Below are 19762 nucleotides of genomic sequence, written 5' to 3' on the forward strand. Positions count from 1 at the left end.
AGTAATTTGACCTCGCTTAAAAACGTGCTTAAAGGAGTACTTATCATGAGAAGTAATTTGTCCCGATAGTTCGTTCCCAGCGCAGTCATGAGAGCTGTTATTTACCCATCAAATCTCGCATCCCGTATGTATTAATATTGCACTGATTCATATAGCGGCGGAAGCCTAAGTTCGGATCGAGACACCAGATAAGCTGGCTGATGACAATGTAAATTAACTAGCAAGGACCATGACGAAATGCGAAGGAACAAAACATAAACAAACTCCAAATCGACGATCTAGCAACCGTCATGGAAACATCTGGTAAAATAATTAACATGCTCTTCGAGCATACAGATAAGGTGCCGCATATGTTTAGATAGGACGGCTAAGCAAGATTTGAACTTGAACTTGAACCTTCTAGGAGGGCACTTGCAGCCGTTAGGGAATAGCGTGGGATAGCACGAAATGCAAGTGCAACGATCTGATCAAATTTTATGTAGTAGTGAGGCACCAGGAATTTGTTTACCTGTGCTGACGAATAGTAACGTCAGCACGGAAGGAGAAAAGAGATAACAATAAATGTTGCAATGCGTGTCGTGCAACATTTTCATTTCAAAATGTATGTATATATAGTTTAAGAAAATTGAAATAAACTAGTCTTAGATCAGTCAGACGACCAGTGTGTGTTCTCAGTCAGTTTTTGAAAGAAATCCCAGAAGGACGTCGCCACCAGCCACCAGAACAAAAGGAATTCTCGAACAAGAGAATTGGCTAAGTATCATTAGTCGTTTAAATAAAACTTTCTTTCTCTTATATCGTCACTGACTAGAATTATTACTAGTCAGCCTGACAATCCGATTCAATCGAATGATAAATCACGCGACGAAAGCAAATTAATTAAACCTATTTCATCGGTGAATGACGAAATTCGAGAGCTCTCGGTTAATTTTTCAAAAGGGCATATAAGCAAGTGACAGTTTCTCTTTGTTTAATTTCTCTTCTATTAATTACCAAGCGGTTTCCACGTTTATCACTCAAATCTTTATATGAAATGATACCCGAAACTTTCGACTTTCAAACAGAATAGTGATATCAAAGAAAATCTTTTTAATCACATCACAATAATCGAAAGAGAGAGTGATTAGAGAGAAACTGTCACTTGCTTATACGCCCTAATGAAAAATCAACCGAGAACTGTGAGTGAGCGCATTCTTGATATGCCCAAGGATTTACGCTCGTGAAACATATGCGCCATCTTTGAGTGAAATACAATGATAGATCACGAATTAGCAAAAGTTGTAAAGCTCGTTAACACCTTCCCACATTGTCTTGAAATGAACTTTATTGTTGTGATTGCGATGAACTAAATGAATCGCCTGGAATCACCGTGCCGTGACGTTACTCGCCAGAAGTCATGACTTGAATCGTGGTGCATTCCGTTCGACTCAACATGGAACTATTTTGTTGATATATAATAGCGACTGCACGGAAACTTCAATAGTAAATAATGCCAGCGCCACAAAATAGATTGATCAGTGAGCAGAAAGCGTCAGTGTCATAACTATGAGCAGTCTGCATGTTTGATAATGCGAGATCGGTGGTTTAAACAGTTCAAATTTTATCATTAGGTAAGCATATCGGGCCGCAAGGTCAATTAGCATTGATCAATGCGCTTATATCAGTTCTGCTCGGTTAGATCCAATCAACGAAGACGCGGACCTGTACTTTGCCAGCTGAAGGCAATTCAATTCCGGAAAACGAAAGAGTAAATATAGAACGTAGCACTTTGAACTTGATAACGGATTGTTGTTGCATAAGCGTATGCGTATGCACTAATCAGGGCATGACCCTACCGTTTTGCTTATCTGCATCTAGTGGATAAGTTTCGCTATTATTATTTAGTTGTAACTTTGTTGATCAGTTGAAATTTTTGAAAGGAATTAAAAAAAATTCAAGTGATGTAACACTGAAGAAGGTGAACAACGCTTGCAATCGTGTATCAATGTGGTAATAGTCTAATATTAATGTTATCAATAATTACACTACAATAATAGCTTAGTCATGCTGTGCTTTCAAAACTATGTATTGTCACGTGTCAGCAATGTTCGATTAGACATTCCGATTGCTAGTTCTAAGAGCGCAATGAAAAATTTATCATTTCGTTCGCAACGTGATGTTATAGAACAAAACGTTAGTCATTTGCAGAAAGTTTAAATAAATGTGTTCTTCAATCAATCCATAAATCAATGTGTACTGACAAATTCAACAAACATTCACTTGCGTATGATTTCCTCTTTGCAATCAGGTCATTGTCAAAGCATTGGAAAAAGGATCTGCGATTTTAACCGGTCTCTCTCACTTACGGTGTCATCATTGGAATCGATTTTAGTAGTAACAGCAGTCCGGAAGTGAAAGAATCGAGAAGCTAATCATCATTTTTATTCGCGAACCGACAGTTCGGAACAACGCTTAAATCTAATCTGTAGTACAAGCCAAACACTGCGAGACCACACGGTAGCTGCAAGAGGGCAAATGGTGAAATAAAAACAAATTGTTGTGGGTAATAAAAAACAGAAATGAAAGCTGATAGCCGCGACAGCAAGGTATCAACAATAAACAAAATGACAAACAAGAAGAGCAAGGCGGTAGTCGAAGAAGAAATATCGAACACCGGTAGCGATCATCCGTATTCGGATGAAGGCAGGATAGCTTCAAACGTTGGAAAATCCTCAGTCGAACCTCAAAACTCGAGAAGAGCAGGTGCCGGTTCTAGTGTCGTCCCCACCGAAACTAACGCCGATTGTTTCGTTGTCAGGTAAGTTCGCAACTGTAGAAAGTTCATTCTTCTTCTTCTTCTTCTTCATCTTGTTGAACTGACGGCTGTCAGTTCGAGGAGAGGGCCAGTCGTGCCGACTATATGCCCTGTTTCGTTTTCGCGTTTGCTTGAACTTGTGTGTTTACTTTAAAATTTTAGTTTATTGTCCCGTACAAATTTTACTATTTCTTTGTATATGCTCATGTCATTTGTTTTGAATGCTTCAATTAATGTTCTAAATCTGTTATCGAAGTTGTAATTCATCCTGCTCATGTTATATTTAGTGCAGTGCAGTATCACGTGTTCAGCAGTTTCTGCTTCTCCACAGATATCGCAGTCAGGATCTGTTATAATTTTCATTCGTGCTAGCCAGTAGTTCGAATAATCGTGACCAGCCATTAAGCGGTTGATGAGTCTGATGTCACTACCGCGTATTTGTTTCTTGATATACCAAGGTTTAGTAGAGAAAGTATTTTGTATTTCATAGAAGGTTTTGCCCTTTTCTTCCGAATAAGATTTATACCATTCGTTACTACTTTTCAATAATTTTTGTTTGAAGTACACAAATGCATCCGTCAAAAGGATATTGTTATCTAGAACTCTGTCGCATGTGAGTGCTGCTTTAGCGAGTTGATCCGCTACCTCATTTCCATATATTTCGACATGACTTGGAATCCACTGTATGGATATATTCCGTTTCGAGCAGATTGCAAGTATTTCGATCAATGTTTCATCACCACGCTTGGCTTCAAAAGCACTTTCCAGCATGAGACAAGCTGACCGGGAATCTGTATATATAACGAAGTTTTTTAAATGTAGACTCTCGATTAAAGTAGTCGCTGTCTTGATGGCTATAATTTCAGCCGATGTAATGCTGACTTCGCTGATCAGGCGATAGTAGAATCGTTGTTTGGTATTTTCTATGAATACTCCTATTCCGCATACATCATTGTATTTTGACGCATCAGTGAATATTCGTCCTTTACCTATATGTACACCATTCATTACAAAGAGTGACATTTGCTTTAGTTTCCTATTACATGTATTATTTTTTGATTCGGTTAATCCTTCTAGGTTACTGGAGATTGTCACTTTTATCGATAGGTCTAGGCTCATTTCTAATGTAATTTTTCTGAATATGTTTTGGTTTTTCCAAAAAAGTTGTTCCATAAACGAATATGTGTCCCATTCCTTATTATTTTCCGGCAGTGTAACTGTTTTTAATTGATCTGCTATAATATTGTTTTTGTGTATACAACGAGCGATTTCCTTGGCAGAGACATATTCTTGGCGTAATTTAATAGGTTCTTGACCACTTAAAACAGTTAGCGTGTTCAAGGGTGTTGTACGAGTTGCACCAGTGATTTTTCTTAAACACTGATTATTTACTACTGTCAGCAATTTGTGAATGCTTTCTCTTGCGTTATTGTGGATTATACATCCATATTCCATCGCGCTGCGAAAAATGGCTTTATAAAGGGTGATTTTTTAAGAGCTTGAGAACTTTTTTAAACAATAAAACGCATAAAATTTGCAAAATCTCATCGGTTCTTTATTTTAAACGTTAGATTGGTACATGACATTTACTTTTTGAAGATAATTTCATTTAAATGTTGACCGCGGCTGCGTCTTAGGTGGTCCATTCGGAAAATCCGCTTTTTTATCGACAAATTTTGTTCAGCGATGAGGCTCATTTCTGGTTGAATGGCTACGTAAATAAGCAAAATTGCCGCATTTGGAGTGAAGAGCAACCAGAAGCCGTTCAAGAACTGCCCATGCATCCCGAAAAATGCACTGTTTGGTGTGGTTTGTACGCTGGTGGAATCATTGGACCGTATTTTTTCAAAGATGCTGTTGGACGCAACGTTACAGTGAATGGCGATCGCTATCGTTCGATGCTAACAAACTTTTTGTTGCCAAAAATGGAAGAACTGAACTTGGTTGACATGTGGTTTCAACAAGATGGCGCTACATGCCACACAGCTCGCGATTCTATGGCCATTTTGAGGGAAAACTTCGGAGAACAATTCATCTCAAGAAATGGACCGGTAAGTTGGCCACCAAGATCATGCGATTTGACGCCTTTAGACTATTTTTTGTGGGGCTACGTCAAGTCTAAAGTCTACAGAAATAAGCCAGTAACTATTCCAGCTTTGGAAGACAACATTTCCGAAGAAATTCGGGCTATTCCGGCCGAAATGCTCGAAAAAGTTGCCCAAAATTGGACTTTCCGAATGGACCACCTAAGACGCAGCCGCGGTCAACATTTAAATGAAATTATCTTCAAAAAGTAAATGTCATGTACCAATCTAACGTTTAAAATAAAGAACCGATGAGATTTTGCAAATTTTATGCGTTTTATTGTTTAAAAAAGTTCTCAAGCTCTTAAAAAATCACCCTTTAGATATTTGTAAGCGTTTCAGGGTGGGCACCAGTTGTTATTCCACTCAAAACCTTTACCATATTTAATCTATCTTGGATTTTACTACGCACTTCTTTGACATGCACTCCAAAGCTCATATATCTATCCATTATTAATCCTAGGTATTTGTGGTTTCTCACGGATTCAACCTTTTGTCCGTTTATGTATAGATTCAGATGTTTATCATTGTTTTGAAACAATAGAGCTTTTGATTTGTCTGGGTTGATTTTCAAATTTAAATTTTCAGCTGCATGATTAAATTCGTCGATGTATTCTTGCGCTATCTGGTTTAATTTATCCAAATTTTTTGCTTTGACCAGTATGCCAAAATCGTCTGCAAATTGTACGAGGACGACCCCATTTTTTTCAATTTTGTGCAATTCTGCGGTGTAGATATTGAACAAAGTTGGTGACAACACATCACCTTGTGGTAAACCGTTACTAATTGTACGTGTGAGTATTTTATTTCGCATGTGCATACATATCTGTCTGTTTCGTAAAAATGAGGATACCCAGCATAATATTTCTGCAGGGACATGATATCCTGATAAGATTTCTTCCAGTTTGTCTACGTTTATAGCATTGAAGGCGTTACTGAGGTCAATGCATATCATAGCCGTTACAAATTTTTCACGTTTATTCTTTTTGATCCAATTTACTACAAAAGATGTACAAGTTTGCGTAGATAAATTTTTCCGAAAACCAAAGGATGTTTGGGGAATGATGTGGGACATGTTGAGAAAGTTTTGTAAACGCTCTAGAACAGCAGTGTTTGCAATTTTGGCGAACGTGGACACCAGTGATATTGGTCTTTTGCTGGAAGTTAAATTTTGATCTTTGCCAGGTTTCGGTACTGCTACCACTTTTATTTTTTTGAGGTTGTCGTCCATATAACTTCTCTTCCACATGTCATTTAATTGATTTATAATTTTTTTTTGCTATTTCAGGTTTTAGTAATCTGAGTGACTCGTAAGATACACCATCCACGCCGGGGGCTGATTTCTTTTTCTTTTTGTTGATTATGTTTAACCAGCTTTCCGTTGACAGTAAGTTGTCTTTAACAAATGGTATTGGAAGTACAGTAGGACAGGGATCATGTTTTCCAAAATTTTTATCAAGAAAAGTACACGCTTCCTCTTCGTCGTCATACAGTATGTTGTTTTCTTTTTTGAGCAACAGTTTACCAGTCAATTTTCCAATTTTGTACCATAGCTCCTTTGACTTTGTGAATGGTCCAACTTCGTCAGGAAAACTTTCAAGTTTGCTCCTGATTTCCTCTCGCTTCTTTCGCTGGAAGATAGCTGGACTTCTCTTTCCAAGCTATGTCCACTTCATTGGACCACCAAAATTTTGGTTGTTTATTATTTTTTTTCTTGTTATTTTTTTTAATTTTTTCAATACAGTTGCTGAGTTCTTCAATATTATTTACTTGGTTATGATCTAGCTTACGTATATCCTCTGCAATTCTTTTTCCATCAAAAAAGTATTCGAGATGTAGATCATTTATGCCATTAATTTCAATGTTTATTCCCAAGTGGTCACTTCCAATGCCATATTCGAGAACGTTCCATTGTATTTTTCCAAATAAATCTGCAGAACATAGGGAAATATCGATAGCGGTAGCTCGTTTGTTTGCTTGTAATGGAATGTAAGTGAATGAACCATCATTTAAAATGAGAAACTTGCTGCTATTCACATTGTCCATAAGTAATTCTCCTTTTTTGTCGCATATGCTGTCTCCCCAAGTATAATGATGGGAGTTGAAATCTCCACCTATAATGACTTTACGAAAGTTCTCCAAATATCGCAAAATTAGTTTGATGTCTGAATCATAGTTGCTATGAGGGATGGATGGGCTTATGTAGATCGAGACTAATACCAAGTCTAACTCCAAGACTTTAATTATCACCACTTGTGTATGTTGTGAGACATTTGGAGATGGTAGTTTTTGGTAGTTATGATTACTTTTCAAATATATTCCAGCTCCTCCATAGTTGTCAAACCTTGAATGGGGAATGAAATGAAAATTCGAAATTTTATACTTTGCGGTATTTTCAATAGTGATGTTTGTCCAAGTTTCAGCGAGAAAAGCAGCTGTGTAGTTATCAGCTATCAGAATTCGATGTAGTTCTGTTTTGTTTTTGCACAAACTTTGAATATTTGCCTGGAATATTTTAAAACTTTTTTTAGGTGTATTATACATCTTGGTTTTGTATAGTCTTCAATGGTTTATTAAGTACAACCATATTAGATAAATTGAAGTGCCTCTCAGTACATTTTTGGAAAAGATTTTTTATATCCTCCTTCGGACCGAGTTTACCAACAAAATCGGAATAAAAATTCATCATGGATTCTTGCATCTGTTTTGCGAATTGTGTTTTTATTTCGTTCAACTTTGCTTCCCATCGTTCTTTTTCAGTGACACTTTGTGGATTGTTTAATGCCATTCCATTTGATGATAGCATACGATGATTTGAAATAATGGCATTTCGTTTCGCTGTAATTGCTGTTATATGATTTCCTTTATCATCTACTCGGGCTCTTTTATTTACGATCGGGTTTGATTTATCATCATATGGTTTTAATGCAGCTTGGATTACTTTTCTCTCCTCATTAGTTTTGATCCATTGTTCTCTCAAGGGATCCTTCCAGGTAAATTCACCTTTTGTCACATCCGCAAAACTCTCGGTAAGAGTTGGAAATTCATCGGTGTCAGGATTCAGGGATACATACATGTTTTTTAATAGAATTGGTACCTGTTGGTTTGCTTCTGTGTATGTAAGGTTTTTTCTCGACATTAAGGCTTTGATGTCTAGTTGCCTTTTACGTTCGGGGCATGATTCATCTTTCGAGTCGTGTTCATTGCTTTTGCAATGTGCACACTTCAACGCATTGGTGCAGTTCAATATGTCTGTTTCATTTTCATGTCGTAGAGAACACCTATCACACCTTTTCGCGCCTTTACAATTGTCTTGACGATGACCAAAGCGAAGACATTTGAGACATAATAAAACTCGCGGAATAAACGGGTTGATACGACTTACACAACAGTACAGTCGTACTTTTTCTGGTAGCTGATTTGATCTAAACGTGACTATAATACGGTTGATTGGGATTCTGTCTCCATTATCTACTCGTTTCGTCATTCGTTTGACTTCCACTATAGGTACCTCGCAACTTATCTCTTTTTTTATATCTTCGATATCCAGATCCGCTGGAATACCTGAGACAACCCCAGATACACATATTAGGTGTTTCGGTACGTAAGCTTTAAACGGGCCATTATTTTTATTGATTGTATCTATTAATTGGTTGGCTCGCATATAGCTGGACATGAAGACAAGAATTTTATGCCTGCCTACATATTTCATATCTGTGATAAATTGCTTAATTCCTTCCATTTTTTGTAACGTCGCTCCCAGTGTGAATTTATTGATCTTCTTCGTTCCCTCCTGGTTATCCCGAAGTTCAAAGTAAATGCGATATGGGGAAGAGTCCGCTTTGGTATAGGTTATGTTCATGTGCTCTTTGTTTCCGGTTGATTCGGAATATGTTTTTGGGTCAATTTGTTCCTCATCTTCCATTTTGTCCTTTGGTATTGCTCCAGTATTTCTGTGATCTAATCCTGGTTTTCCAGGATCTTTCATCATTTTTAATAAAAATTTAACCACACTAGCACGTTTTCACAAATATGGCGTCTAGAGAGAAGTCTCTCTAATGGCGTCCTTTCGCCTTTATAATATATGCACTCTTTTATCACTTTTTTTTTTCTCTATAATGAGTTTTCGTTTTTCTTTTCTCTACTGCAAACTATAACAATCCGAATAATGTAGATTTTGATCGGAAACCGATCGCACACCGTGAATTTTTCAAAAAGCAACTCCACGATTCTTCACGCGTTCGCACTTGTTAACGATTGACCGTGAACTCGAGAAAGTTGATTGATGGGAGGGCTACTTTTCTGTGAAATTACCTTCGGGTTGAATGTTATGAAAGTTGCCTAGATACGGGGCGTTGAATGGTGCTGTCACTTTCGATAGGAGAATATTTTGGAATATTTAGTTGAATCAACGAATGTACTCAAATAGATGATTGTTTATGTTTACGTCTCAGCAGATCAATAGTTTAGTCAGACGTAAGATTAACCTCTACTTGAGCGACATATTTACTAAATGTTGATATGTCTGGCGCCTTAACCAAAAATGATAACTGCCTCACAGGTAGTATTTAATTTTTGTTTTCGTTTCGCTTCGTCTTCGGCTCATTAATGCTCGACCGCTTAAATTGAATTGCTAGTTAAGCTGAATATGACAGAATCGTGTATACCGTTTGATTAAAATATTTCTGCTCAGTTTTTTGAAAGATTTGTTGCTCAACTATTCTCACCTTAGAATGTTTGTGAGGTTGGTACAGCAATAGTTCCAAATAAAAACAGCTCATATATTCATTAGTTTTGCAACTAAACCCAAACAAACTTTTCCTTTGCAAAATTAATTTGTATATCGACTGAAAAAGGTGCGGGAGAAACAGTTCTTAAATCTTGAATTTGTTGAATAAAGTAATGAGTAAAATATTTCAGCTACCCGGGGAATTACCATAATTAGGTTAAAACCGGGTATAAATAAACGATAAACAAAACCTGTTTTAATTCTCCTAGTGGTGTAATGATGCCTTTTTCATATCAATCATGCTATCATATTCTTCAAAATAATTTTCTTCGATTCTTAAAAGAATAACATAATTGTGCTTTAATAGTTCGAGTCATTGGTGATGGTAAACGAAGGACTACATTCCGCTGGGGAACTTGACCTTCTGTTTTCGTTGCCGATACTTAGTATATGGTCCATTACCATAGCAACGATCCTACTAACTCTAATCTCTAATCTTTCCATATGTACGAGCTAACGAAAAAAAAAAACACTTGATTACACTTATTTATAAAACATGATCTCAAATCGTCCAAGTGCAGTTAGGCTGATCATCACCATTATGTTGGGACCACACGCATTTTATTACTCTGTGACGTATTCAATAGCGGCCCTTACACGAGTCATTAAAAATGTCATTACTAAAAAAAATATCATTTTAATGAACGTGTAATGGTGCAGTAATGACGAGATTTCTATCAAATTTGAAATACAACATTACTTAGTCATCATTAAAAATGACAAAAATAATGCTCGTGTAAGGGCCGCTAATGGATGTGAACCGTTTCAGCTAATAAAACAGACCCAAATTGCAAGTCTGTTCCTTATCAAGCTTATTATCACCATACCAAAACCTCGCCTGTTCAACTATGACCGTTCAGTTCATTCAGAGCGAATAATTGCGATCATCAATCGAAACGGTTCATATTGACTGGAGTTGTAAAATTATTTCTAGTGAACAGAAGTGACAGGGATTTTCTTATCTTGTTGGTTATGTTGTTTTACTACCGTTTGAGCGTTTCCGTACAAGCAATTTTACCGCAGTCTTTGATGTTAAGCATTTGTAAATACCTTAGCATATAAATCATGGATCTGTCAAAATAATACAAAATACACCGACGGAGGCAGAGCCTTTCCGCCGCTTACTTTGATGGGTGTCTTAAAACACTATAGATGTGTGGTATTAAAAAGACGCATAAATAGAGATCTTGGAGCTGTCACACACTCTCAGGTCCCTATTTATTAAAAACCAAAATAGCTGCTGATTTAATATTAAACAGTAATTTTGCGCCTTCATTTTCTTTAGTAGAATGATTTTTACTGAAGAAAACGAAGTCAACAAATTTTTTAAATGCTAAATGAACGGATATTTTTTTTAAATTAATATCAAAATACATTGAACATTTTTGGATCCCCGCCGAAAGTTCGCACATTATCCTTGACACCGACTTTTAACCTTAAGGTCATTCGCCTTTTGGGTCAGGAAAACAAAAATTTCCTGACCCTATGTGCGGGGTTGGAAATTGGAACCCAGGTAAGCTGCAGCTAAGTACTTTTTGACGAATCTACCGAACTTATTTTGTTTAGAAACGGCCATCAAAGTAAGCAATGTATGTATTTAAAAAACATAAATCATATTCTTCAAAGGTGTTGATCTACAGTTTTTTTTTCGACGGATCCATGATTTATTTGCTAAGGTTTTTGCGAATGTTGAACATCAAACGATGCGATACTTTCCAGTCAATTTGAATTTGAAATAAATGGTGTCATAGTTGAACAGTCGAAGCGTTGATACGATGAAAATATGTCTGATAAGGTTGAGAGAATATTTTATTTGCTTGAATCGTTCACATCACCTCCATTAAATCATCACCACAGAGTAATAAATTGTGTCTGATATTAACATGATGCTGTGGAAACGTCCTGAGTTTATAAGAAGAGCGAAGCTAACGAATCCGTATTGTTGAAAACAATTCAAAAATTCCAACCGAACACTCTTTATACATTGAGTTATATACATAGTTGAAGAACGCAAATTCGATTACATCTTTGGAAACGGGTGAGGAACTTGAATTTGCTGACGGTCACCCCAAACAGAGACGCGACCTGGACCTCGTGTTAAACGTTCCAGTGATCGGCACGATCCAGACGATCGCTTGTTCAAAGCACCATTGCCGACCATTTCGGTGGCCAGGATAGACCTCGGACGACTTGGCCGTCCAGTGAAAGTGGAAATTATCGAAGGTGGTGATCCCGCACAATCCATCAGCGATCCGTCCTGAACCGACATCGAATCTTCCGTCTCCGTGCAGGTCGAATGTGGCGAATCGGGAGTGTGCGCTTCAGACCTCGTGTAACGAGTCAAATTCGTACTTTCGTCATATTCAGTATTGCAAAAATCCGACAGCATCGCGCTCGACGGTCGAGCGGGAGGCATAATCGATTGTAGTTCAATCTCACCAAGGGCATCCGAAAGACAACCGACTTTCTTCGGTTTGATAGCTTCCTCCTCCAGTGAATTGAGCAGCACGTGAAGCAGTTCGTGTGTGTCGTGCTCATCGGGAGGAATGACCCATCCAAGGGAATGCAGGGCACGGATAACAGCCCCCGGAGAGTACGGATCTCCCCGAAGCGTCGGGTGTGTCCCGTTCACCACTTCCAACACGTTCTGTAGCGAACTGATAAGGCTTTTTTTGTCCTTAGCATTGTGCAGTTGCAGCCAGGCTATGAACTGAGGGCAGGCTGCCAATGCCTGTAGCAGAGTATTCAGAAAGCAGGTCTTCCCAAAATTATGCAATCCAGCAATTTGGCCACGTCGTTGACGTAAACGCGAAGAACCTGGAAGCAAACGCATATCAATTTCCAATTCATTGCACACTATCTCGCTATCATTATCGTGCCAATATTCATTATCGATTTTTCTTACCCGAAGGACCCCAAAAAACAAAGGCTCCTACAACCACGGCAGCGGTTACACCCGCTGCCATTAGCAGTTTGTCACCTTCCATTGCTACTGTACACTACGGTTATTGCATTCCATAAACGACACCTAATTAACGTTGGTGATTAGATTACTTCAGGTGAAATTGGGAAAAGGTTCGATAAGAAAAACGTTCGAATGCATTTGCAGTGAGTTTTCTTCTTTGTGTTTTTTCTCAATTCGTTTTTTGTTTGCTTGTTTTGACAGGTACAAGTGTGAACTAGACGAACCATTCAGCTACCGAAAGCGTCTTTTGAGCAACCGCGACGCCATGCGATGTGAGATTGTGCACTAACGAGCCGTAAGAGCAAGTGGCACTTTCTCTTTGTTAACTCTCTCTTTCGATTATTGTGATGTGATTAAAAAGATTTTCTTGGATTTCACAGTTCAGTTTGAAAGTCGAAAGTTTCGGGCATCATTCTATGCAAAGAGTTGAGTAAAAAACGTGTAAACCGCTTGGTTATTAATAGGAGAGAAAGTAAACAAAGATAAACTGTCACTTGCTCTTACGGCCTTCTGAAAACTCAACCGAGAATTCTCGGCTGATTTTTCAGAAGGCCGTAAGAGCAAGTGACAGTTTCTCTTTGTTCACTCTCTCTTTCGATTATTGTGATGTTTCTTAAAAAGATTTTCTTAGATTTCACAGTTCTGTTTGAAAGTCGAACGTTTCGAGCATCATTCTATGCAAAGAATTAAGTGATAAACGTGTTAACCGCTTTGTAATTAATAGAAGAGAAAGTAAACAAAGAGAAACTGTCACTTGTTCTTACGGCCTTCTGGAAAATCAACCAAGAATTATGATAAACACATGGACGAAACAAGTGTTATGTTTCTCTACTAGAAAGAAGCGTACGTGTATGAAGATAATCACCTGTAAAATCATTCTAAAATCTTTTTTTTTTGGTCAAATTAAATCGGCTAATAAAAATGAACATTTACTCAATAGAAACAGACAAAATAGGTTGCCAAATTCAACGTCATCATTTCGATTCTTAAATTGCACCAGTTTTCAGTAATTCATGTGATACATTCAGGAGAATTACACACGTCTCATACAACATCAATATTCCAAATTATTTATTCCACATTTTCAAAGAAGTCTATGATGAGGAATCGATGTTATTCTCTGAATATATTGAGAGCTTTCGATGGATTATTATCTGGATGGTTTTGACGAGCGAAAACGTAATTTTTTTTCTTTGTACTAGCCTCTATCTTTTCATAATCACGGTCCTTCAAATCTTCCTGAATTTTTGCTTGGTTCACAAATGTAGCAAAATATTCGACAGAATTGAAGGTGATGTTATCTAGACGGAAAAATAAAATGAAATTTCTAAATTACTTTCCTTCGTTTTCTCACCATTCTCCATGTACCCGAATAAAATATATTGTAGAAAAACAATACGATTTGCTGTTACAAACCCTACCACAATTTTGCTTTGACCATTGAAAAATATTTTAATGAATTGTTATACACTATTCAATTAATTGTGAACATGCTTTTTACAATAGAATGTATAGGTTGTTAAGTATCGTAACAATTCACATCATAAAATTTTCTCATACATGTTTTCTTGGAAAACAATCAAATGTACAGTTTACATATTGTTTGAAACACCACGTGTATAATAAATTCAATTGTAGAATCGTAGAAACAATATATTGAATCGTTGGAAATAAAAAAAGTCTTGTCCAAATACAATAAAATGTATTGTAACCCATAGATCTAATTGTGAATCAATTGTTTATGCTGTAAAATCAATGGATTTCGTTTTTACGGGTACTTATATCCTGGCATTTTATTATTCAAGATATAATTTGCAGATTCTTATGTGACAATATATTGACATAAACTTCCTTTATTTTAAGCAATCCAAACATAACCACTTCACAATACCATAAGCGACCCTTACACGAGTCATTTAAAATGTCATTACTAAAAAATGATATCCTTTTAATGAACGTGTAATGGTGCAGTAATGACGAGATTTCTATCAAATTTTTTATACATCATTACTTCGTCATAATTAAAAATGACAAAAATAACACTCGTATAAAGGCCGCTATACAATCAAACCACACTGATTTCAAACGTCAATTTCTTCAAACCCAATATAAATATAACTCTAGTCTAGTATTCTCTATAGAACAAGTAATTTGACCTCGCTTAAAAACGTGCTTAAAGGAGTACTTATCATGAGAAGTAATTTGTCCCGATAGTTCGTTCCCAGCGCAGTCATGAGAGCTGTTATTTACCCATCAAATCTCGCATCCCGTATGTATTAATATTGCACTGATTCATATAGCGGCGGAAGCCTAAGTTCGGATCGAGACACCAGATAAGCTGGCTGATGACAATGTAAATTAACTAGCAAGGACCATGACGAAATGCGAAGGAACAAAACATAAACAAACTCCAAATCGACGATCTAGCAACCGTCATGGAAACATCTGGTAAAATAATTAACATGCTCTTCGAGCATACAGATAAGGTGCCGCATATGTTTAGATAGGACGGCTAAGCAAGATTTGAACTTGAACTTGAACCTTCTAGGAGGGCACTTGCAGCCGTTAGGGAATAGCGTGGGATAGCACGAAATGCAAGTGCAACGATCTGATCAAATTTTATGTAGTAGTGAGGCACCAGGAATTTGTTTACCTGTGCTGACGAATAGTAACGTCAGCACGGAAGGAGAAAAGAGATAACAATAAATGTTGCAATGCGTGTCGTGCAACATTTTCATTTCAAAATGTATGTATATATAGTTTAAGAAAATTGAAATAAACTAGTCTTAGATCAGTCAGACGACCAGTGTGTGTTCTCAGTCAGTTTTTGAAAGAAATCCCAGAAGGACGTCGCCACCAGCCACCAGAACAAAAGGAATTCTCGAACAAGAGAATTGGCTAAGTATCATTAGTCGTTTAAATAAAACTTTCTTTCTCTTATATCGTCACTGACTAGAATTATTACTAGTCAGCCTGACAATCCGATTCAATCGAATGATAAATCACGCGACGAAAGCAAATTAATTAAACCTATTTCATCGGTGAATGACGAAATTCGAGAGCTCTCGGTTAATTTTTCAAAAGGGCATATAAGCAAGTGACAGTTTCTCTTTGTTTAATTTCTCTTCTATTAATTACCAAGCGGTTTCCACGTTTATCACTCAAATCTTTATATGAAATGATACCCGAAACTTTCGACTTTCAAACAGAATAGTGATATCAAAGAAAATCTTTTTAATCACATCACAATAATCGAAAGAGAGAGTGATTAGAGAGAAACTGTCACTTGCTTATACGCCCTAATGAAAAATCAACCGAGAACTGTGAGTGAGCGCATTCTTGATATGCCCAAGGATTTACGCTCGTGAAACATATGCGCCATCTTTGAGTGAAATACAATGATAGATCACGAATTAGCAAAAGTTGTAAAGCTCGTTAACACCTTCCCACATTGTCTTGAAATGAACTTTATTGTTGTGATTGCGATGAACTAAATGAATCGCCTGGAATCACCGTGCCGTGACGTTACTCGCCAGAAGTCATGACTTGAATCGTGGTGCATTCCGTTCGACTCAACATGGAACTATTTTGTTGATATATAATAGCGACTGCACGGAAACTTCAATAGTAAATAATGCCAGCGCCACAAAATAGATTGATCAGTGAGCAGAAAGCGTCAGTGTCATAACTATGAGCAGTCTGCATGTTTGATAATGCGAGATCGGTGGTTTAAACAGTTCAAATTTTATCATTAGGTAAGCATATCGGGCCGCAAGGTCAATTAGCATTGATCAATGCGCTTATATCAGTTCTGCTCGGTTAGATCCAATCAACGAAGACGCGGACCTGTACTTTGCCAGCTGAAGGCAATTCAATTCCGGAAAACGAAAGAGTAAATATAGAACGTAGCACTTTGAACTTGATAACGGATTGTTGTTGCATAAGCGTATGCGTATGCACTAATCAGGGCATGACCCTACCGTTTTGCTTATCTGCATCTAGTGGATAAGTTTCGCTATTATTATTTAGTTGTAACTTTGTTGATCAGTTGAAATTTTTGAAAGGAATTAAAAAAAATTCAAGTGATGTAACACTGAAGAAGGTGAACAACGCTTGCAATCGTGTATCAATGTGGTAATAGTCTAATATTAATGTTATCAATAATTACACTACAATAATAGCTTAGTCATGCTGTGCTTTCAAAACTATGTATTGTCACGTGTCAGCAATGTTCGATTAGACATTCCGATTGCTAGTTCTAAGAGCGCAATGAAAAATTTATCATTTCGTTCGCAACGTGATGTTATAGAACAAAACGTTAGTCATTTGCAGAAAGTTTAAATAAATGTGTTCTTCAATCAATCCATAAATCAATGTGTACTGACAAATTCAACAAACATTCACTTGCGTATGATTTCCTCTTTGCAATCAGGTCATTGTCAAAGCATTGGAAAAAGGATCTGCGATTTTAACCGGTCTCTCTCACTTACGGTGTCATCATTGGAATCGATTTTAGTAGTAACAGCAGTCCGGAAGTGAAAGAATCGAGAAGCTAATCATCATTTTTATTCGCGAACCGACAGTTCGGAACAACGCTTAAATCTAATCTGTAGTACAAGCCAAACACTGCGAGACCACACGGTAGCTGCAAGAGGGCAAATGGTGAAATAAAAACAAATTGTTGTGGGTAATAAAAAACAGAAATGAAAGCTGATAGCCGCGACAGCAAGGTATCAACAATAAACAAAATGACAAACAAGAAGAGCAAGGCGGTAGTCGAAGAAGAAATATCGAACACCGGTAGCGATCATCCGTATTCGGATGAAGGCAGGATAGCTTCAAACGTTGGAAAATCCTCAGTCGAACCTCAAAACTCGAGAAGAGCAGGTGCCGGTTCTAGTGTCGTCCCCACCGAAACTAACGCCGATTGTTTCGTTGTCAGGTAAGTTCGCAACTGTAGAAAGTTCATTCTTCTTCTTCTTCTTCTTCATCTTGTTGAACTGACGGCTGTCAGTTCGAGGAGAGGGCCAGTCGTGCCGACTATATGCCCTGTTTCGTTTTCGCGTTTGCTTGAACTTGTGTGTTTACTTTAAAATTTTAGTTTATTGTCCCGTACAAATTTTACTATTTCTTTGTATATGCTCATGTCATTTGTTTTGAATGCTTCAATTAATGTTCTAAATCTGTTATCGAAGTTGTAATTCATCCTGCTCATGTTATATTTAGTGCAGTGCAGTATCACGTGTTCAGCAGTTTCTGCTTCTCCACAGATATCGCAGTCAGGATCTGTTATAATTTTCATTCGTGCTAGCCAGTAGTTCGAATAATCGTGACCAGCCATTAAGCGGTTGATGAGTCTGATGTCACTACCGCGTATTTGTTTCTTGATATACCAAGGTTTAGTAGAGAAAGTATTTTGTATTTCATAGAAGGTTTTGCCCTTTTCTTCCGAATAAGATTTATACCATTCGTTACTACTTTTCAATAATTTTTGTTTGAAGTACACAAATGCATCCGTCAAAAGGATATTGTTATCTAGAACTCTGTCGCATGTGAGTGCTGCTTTAGCGAGTTGATCCGCTACCTCATTTCCATATATTTCGACATGACTTGGAATCCACTGTATGGATATATTCCGTTTCGAGCAGATTGCAAGTATTTCGATCAATGTTTCATCACCACGCTTGGCTTCAAAAGCACTTTCCAGCATGAGACAAGCTGACCGGGAATCTGTATATATAACGAAGTTTTTTAAATGTAGACTCTCGATTAAAGTAGTCGCTGTCTTGATGGCTATAATTTCAGCCGATGTAATGCTGACTTCGCTGATCAGGCGATAGTAGAATCGTTGTTTGGTATTTTCTATGAATACTCCTATTCCGCATACATCATTGTATTTTGACGCATCAGTGAATATTCGTCCTTTACCTATATGTACACCATTCATTACAAAGAGTGACATTTGCTTTAGTTTCCTATTACATGTATTATTTTTTGATTCGGTTAATCCTTCTAGGTTACTGGAGATTGTCACTTTTATCGATAGGTCTAGGCTCATTTCTAATGTAATTTTTCTGAATATGTTTTGGTTTTTCCAAAAAAGTTGTTCCATAAACGAATATGTGTCCCATTCCTTATTATTTTCCGGCAGTGTAACTGTTTTTAATTGATCTGCTATAATATTGTTTTTGTGTATACAACGAGCGATTTCCTTGGCAGAGACATATTCTTGGCGTAATTTAATAGGTTCTTGACCACTTAAAACAGTTAGCGTGTTCAAGGGTGTTGTACGAGTTGCACCAGTGATTTTTCTTAAACACTGATTATTTACTACTGTCAGCAATTTGTGAATGCTTTCTCTTGCGTTATTGTGGATTATACATCCATATTCCATCGCGCTGCGAAAAATGGCTTTATAAAGGGTGATTTTTTAAGAGCTTGAGAACTTTTTTAAACAATAAAACGCATAAAATTTGCAAAATCTCATCGGTTCTTTATTTTAAACGTTAGATTGGTACATGACATTTACTTTTTGAAGATAATTTCATTTAAATGTTGACCGCGGCTGCGTCTTAGGTGGTCCATTCGGAAAATCCGCTTTTTTATCGACAAATTTTGTTCAGCGATGAGGCTCATTTCTGGTTGAATGGCTACGTAAATAAGCAAAATTGCCGCATTTGGAGTGAAGAGCAACCAGAAGCCGTTCAAGAACTGCCCATGCATCCCGAAAAATGCACTGTTTGGTGTGGTTTGTACGCTGGTGGAATCATTGGACCGTATTTTTTCAAAGATGCTGTTGGACGCAACGTTACAGTGAATGGCGATCGCTATCGTTCGATGCTAACAAACTTTTTGTTGCCAAAAATGGAAGAACTGAACTTGGTTGACATGTGGTTTCAACAAGATGGCGCTACATGCCACACAGCTCGCGATTCTATGGCCATTTTGAGGGAAAACTTCGGAGAACAATTCATCTCAAGAAATGGACCGGTAAGTTGGCCACCAAGATCATGCGATTTGACGCCTTTAGACTATTTTTTGTGGGGCTACGTCAAGTCTAAAGTCTACAGAAATAAGCCAGTAACTATTCCAGCTTTGGAAGACAACATTTCCGAAGAAATTCGGGCTAT

General features: G+C 37.3%; 2 protein-coding genes across 6 annotated transcripts in view; one reads left to right on the forward strand and one right to left on the reverse strand.

Annotated features, from left to right (window-relative positions):
* The first annotated feature begins 1358 nt into the window (after positions 1 to 1358).
* The window catches only part of LOC131426471 (solute carrier family 52, riboflavin transporter, member 3-B), a 31082-nt gene continuing 12678 nt past the window's right edge, over positions 1359 to 19762 (forward strand). Inside the window, exons 1-4 of one of the 5 annotated variants that reach the window (XM_058589227.1) lie at positions 1359 to 1610; positions 1679 to 1747; positions 2288 to 2797; positions 17065 to 17574. In XM_058589227.1, the coding sequence (XP_058445210.1) occupies positions 17336 to 17574 (239 nt within the window). In that variant the 5' untranslated portion in view covers positions 1359 to 1610; positions 1679 to 1747; positions 2288 to 2797; positions 17065 to 17335. The other 4 variants (XM_058589225.1, XM_058589228.1, XM_058589226.1 and 1 more) reach the window with 4 other exon arrangements.
* Positions 10235 to 12821, reverse strand: LOC131426472 (ubiquitin carboxyl-terminal hydrolase 30 homolog). The gene is made up of 2 exons (XM_058589230.1): positions 12573 to 12821; positions 10235 to 12484 (listed from the first exon to the last, which is right to left on the reverse strand). The coding sequence occupies exons 1-2, from the start codon at positions 12652 to 12654 to the stop codon at positions 11688 to 11690; spliced, it is 879 nt and encodes a 292-aa protein (XP_058445213.1). The 5' UTR covers positions 12655 to 12821; the 3' UTR covers positions 10235 to 11687.

Source organism: Malaya genurostris, chromosome 1 (genome assembly GCF_030247185.1).
Source record: "Malaya genurostris strain Urasoe2022 chromosome 1, Malgen_1.1, whole genome shotgun sequence".
Lineage (NCBI taxonomy): Eukaryota > Metazoa > Arthropoda > Insecta > Diptera > Culicidae > Malaya > Malaya genurostris.

Coding starts and splice junctions, on each gene's coding strand:
- LOC131426472 (XM_058589230.1), bottom strand. CDS start 12,654: ATGGAAGGTGACAAACTGCTAATGGCAGCGGGTGTAACCGCTGCCGTG. Junction 12,485..12,572: donor TGTTTTTTGGGGTCCTTCGG/GTAAGAAAAATC, acceptor GTTTGCTTCCAG/GTTCTTCGCGTTTACGTCAA.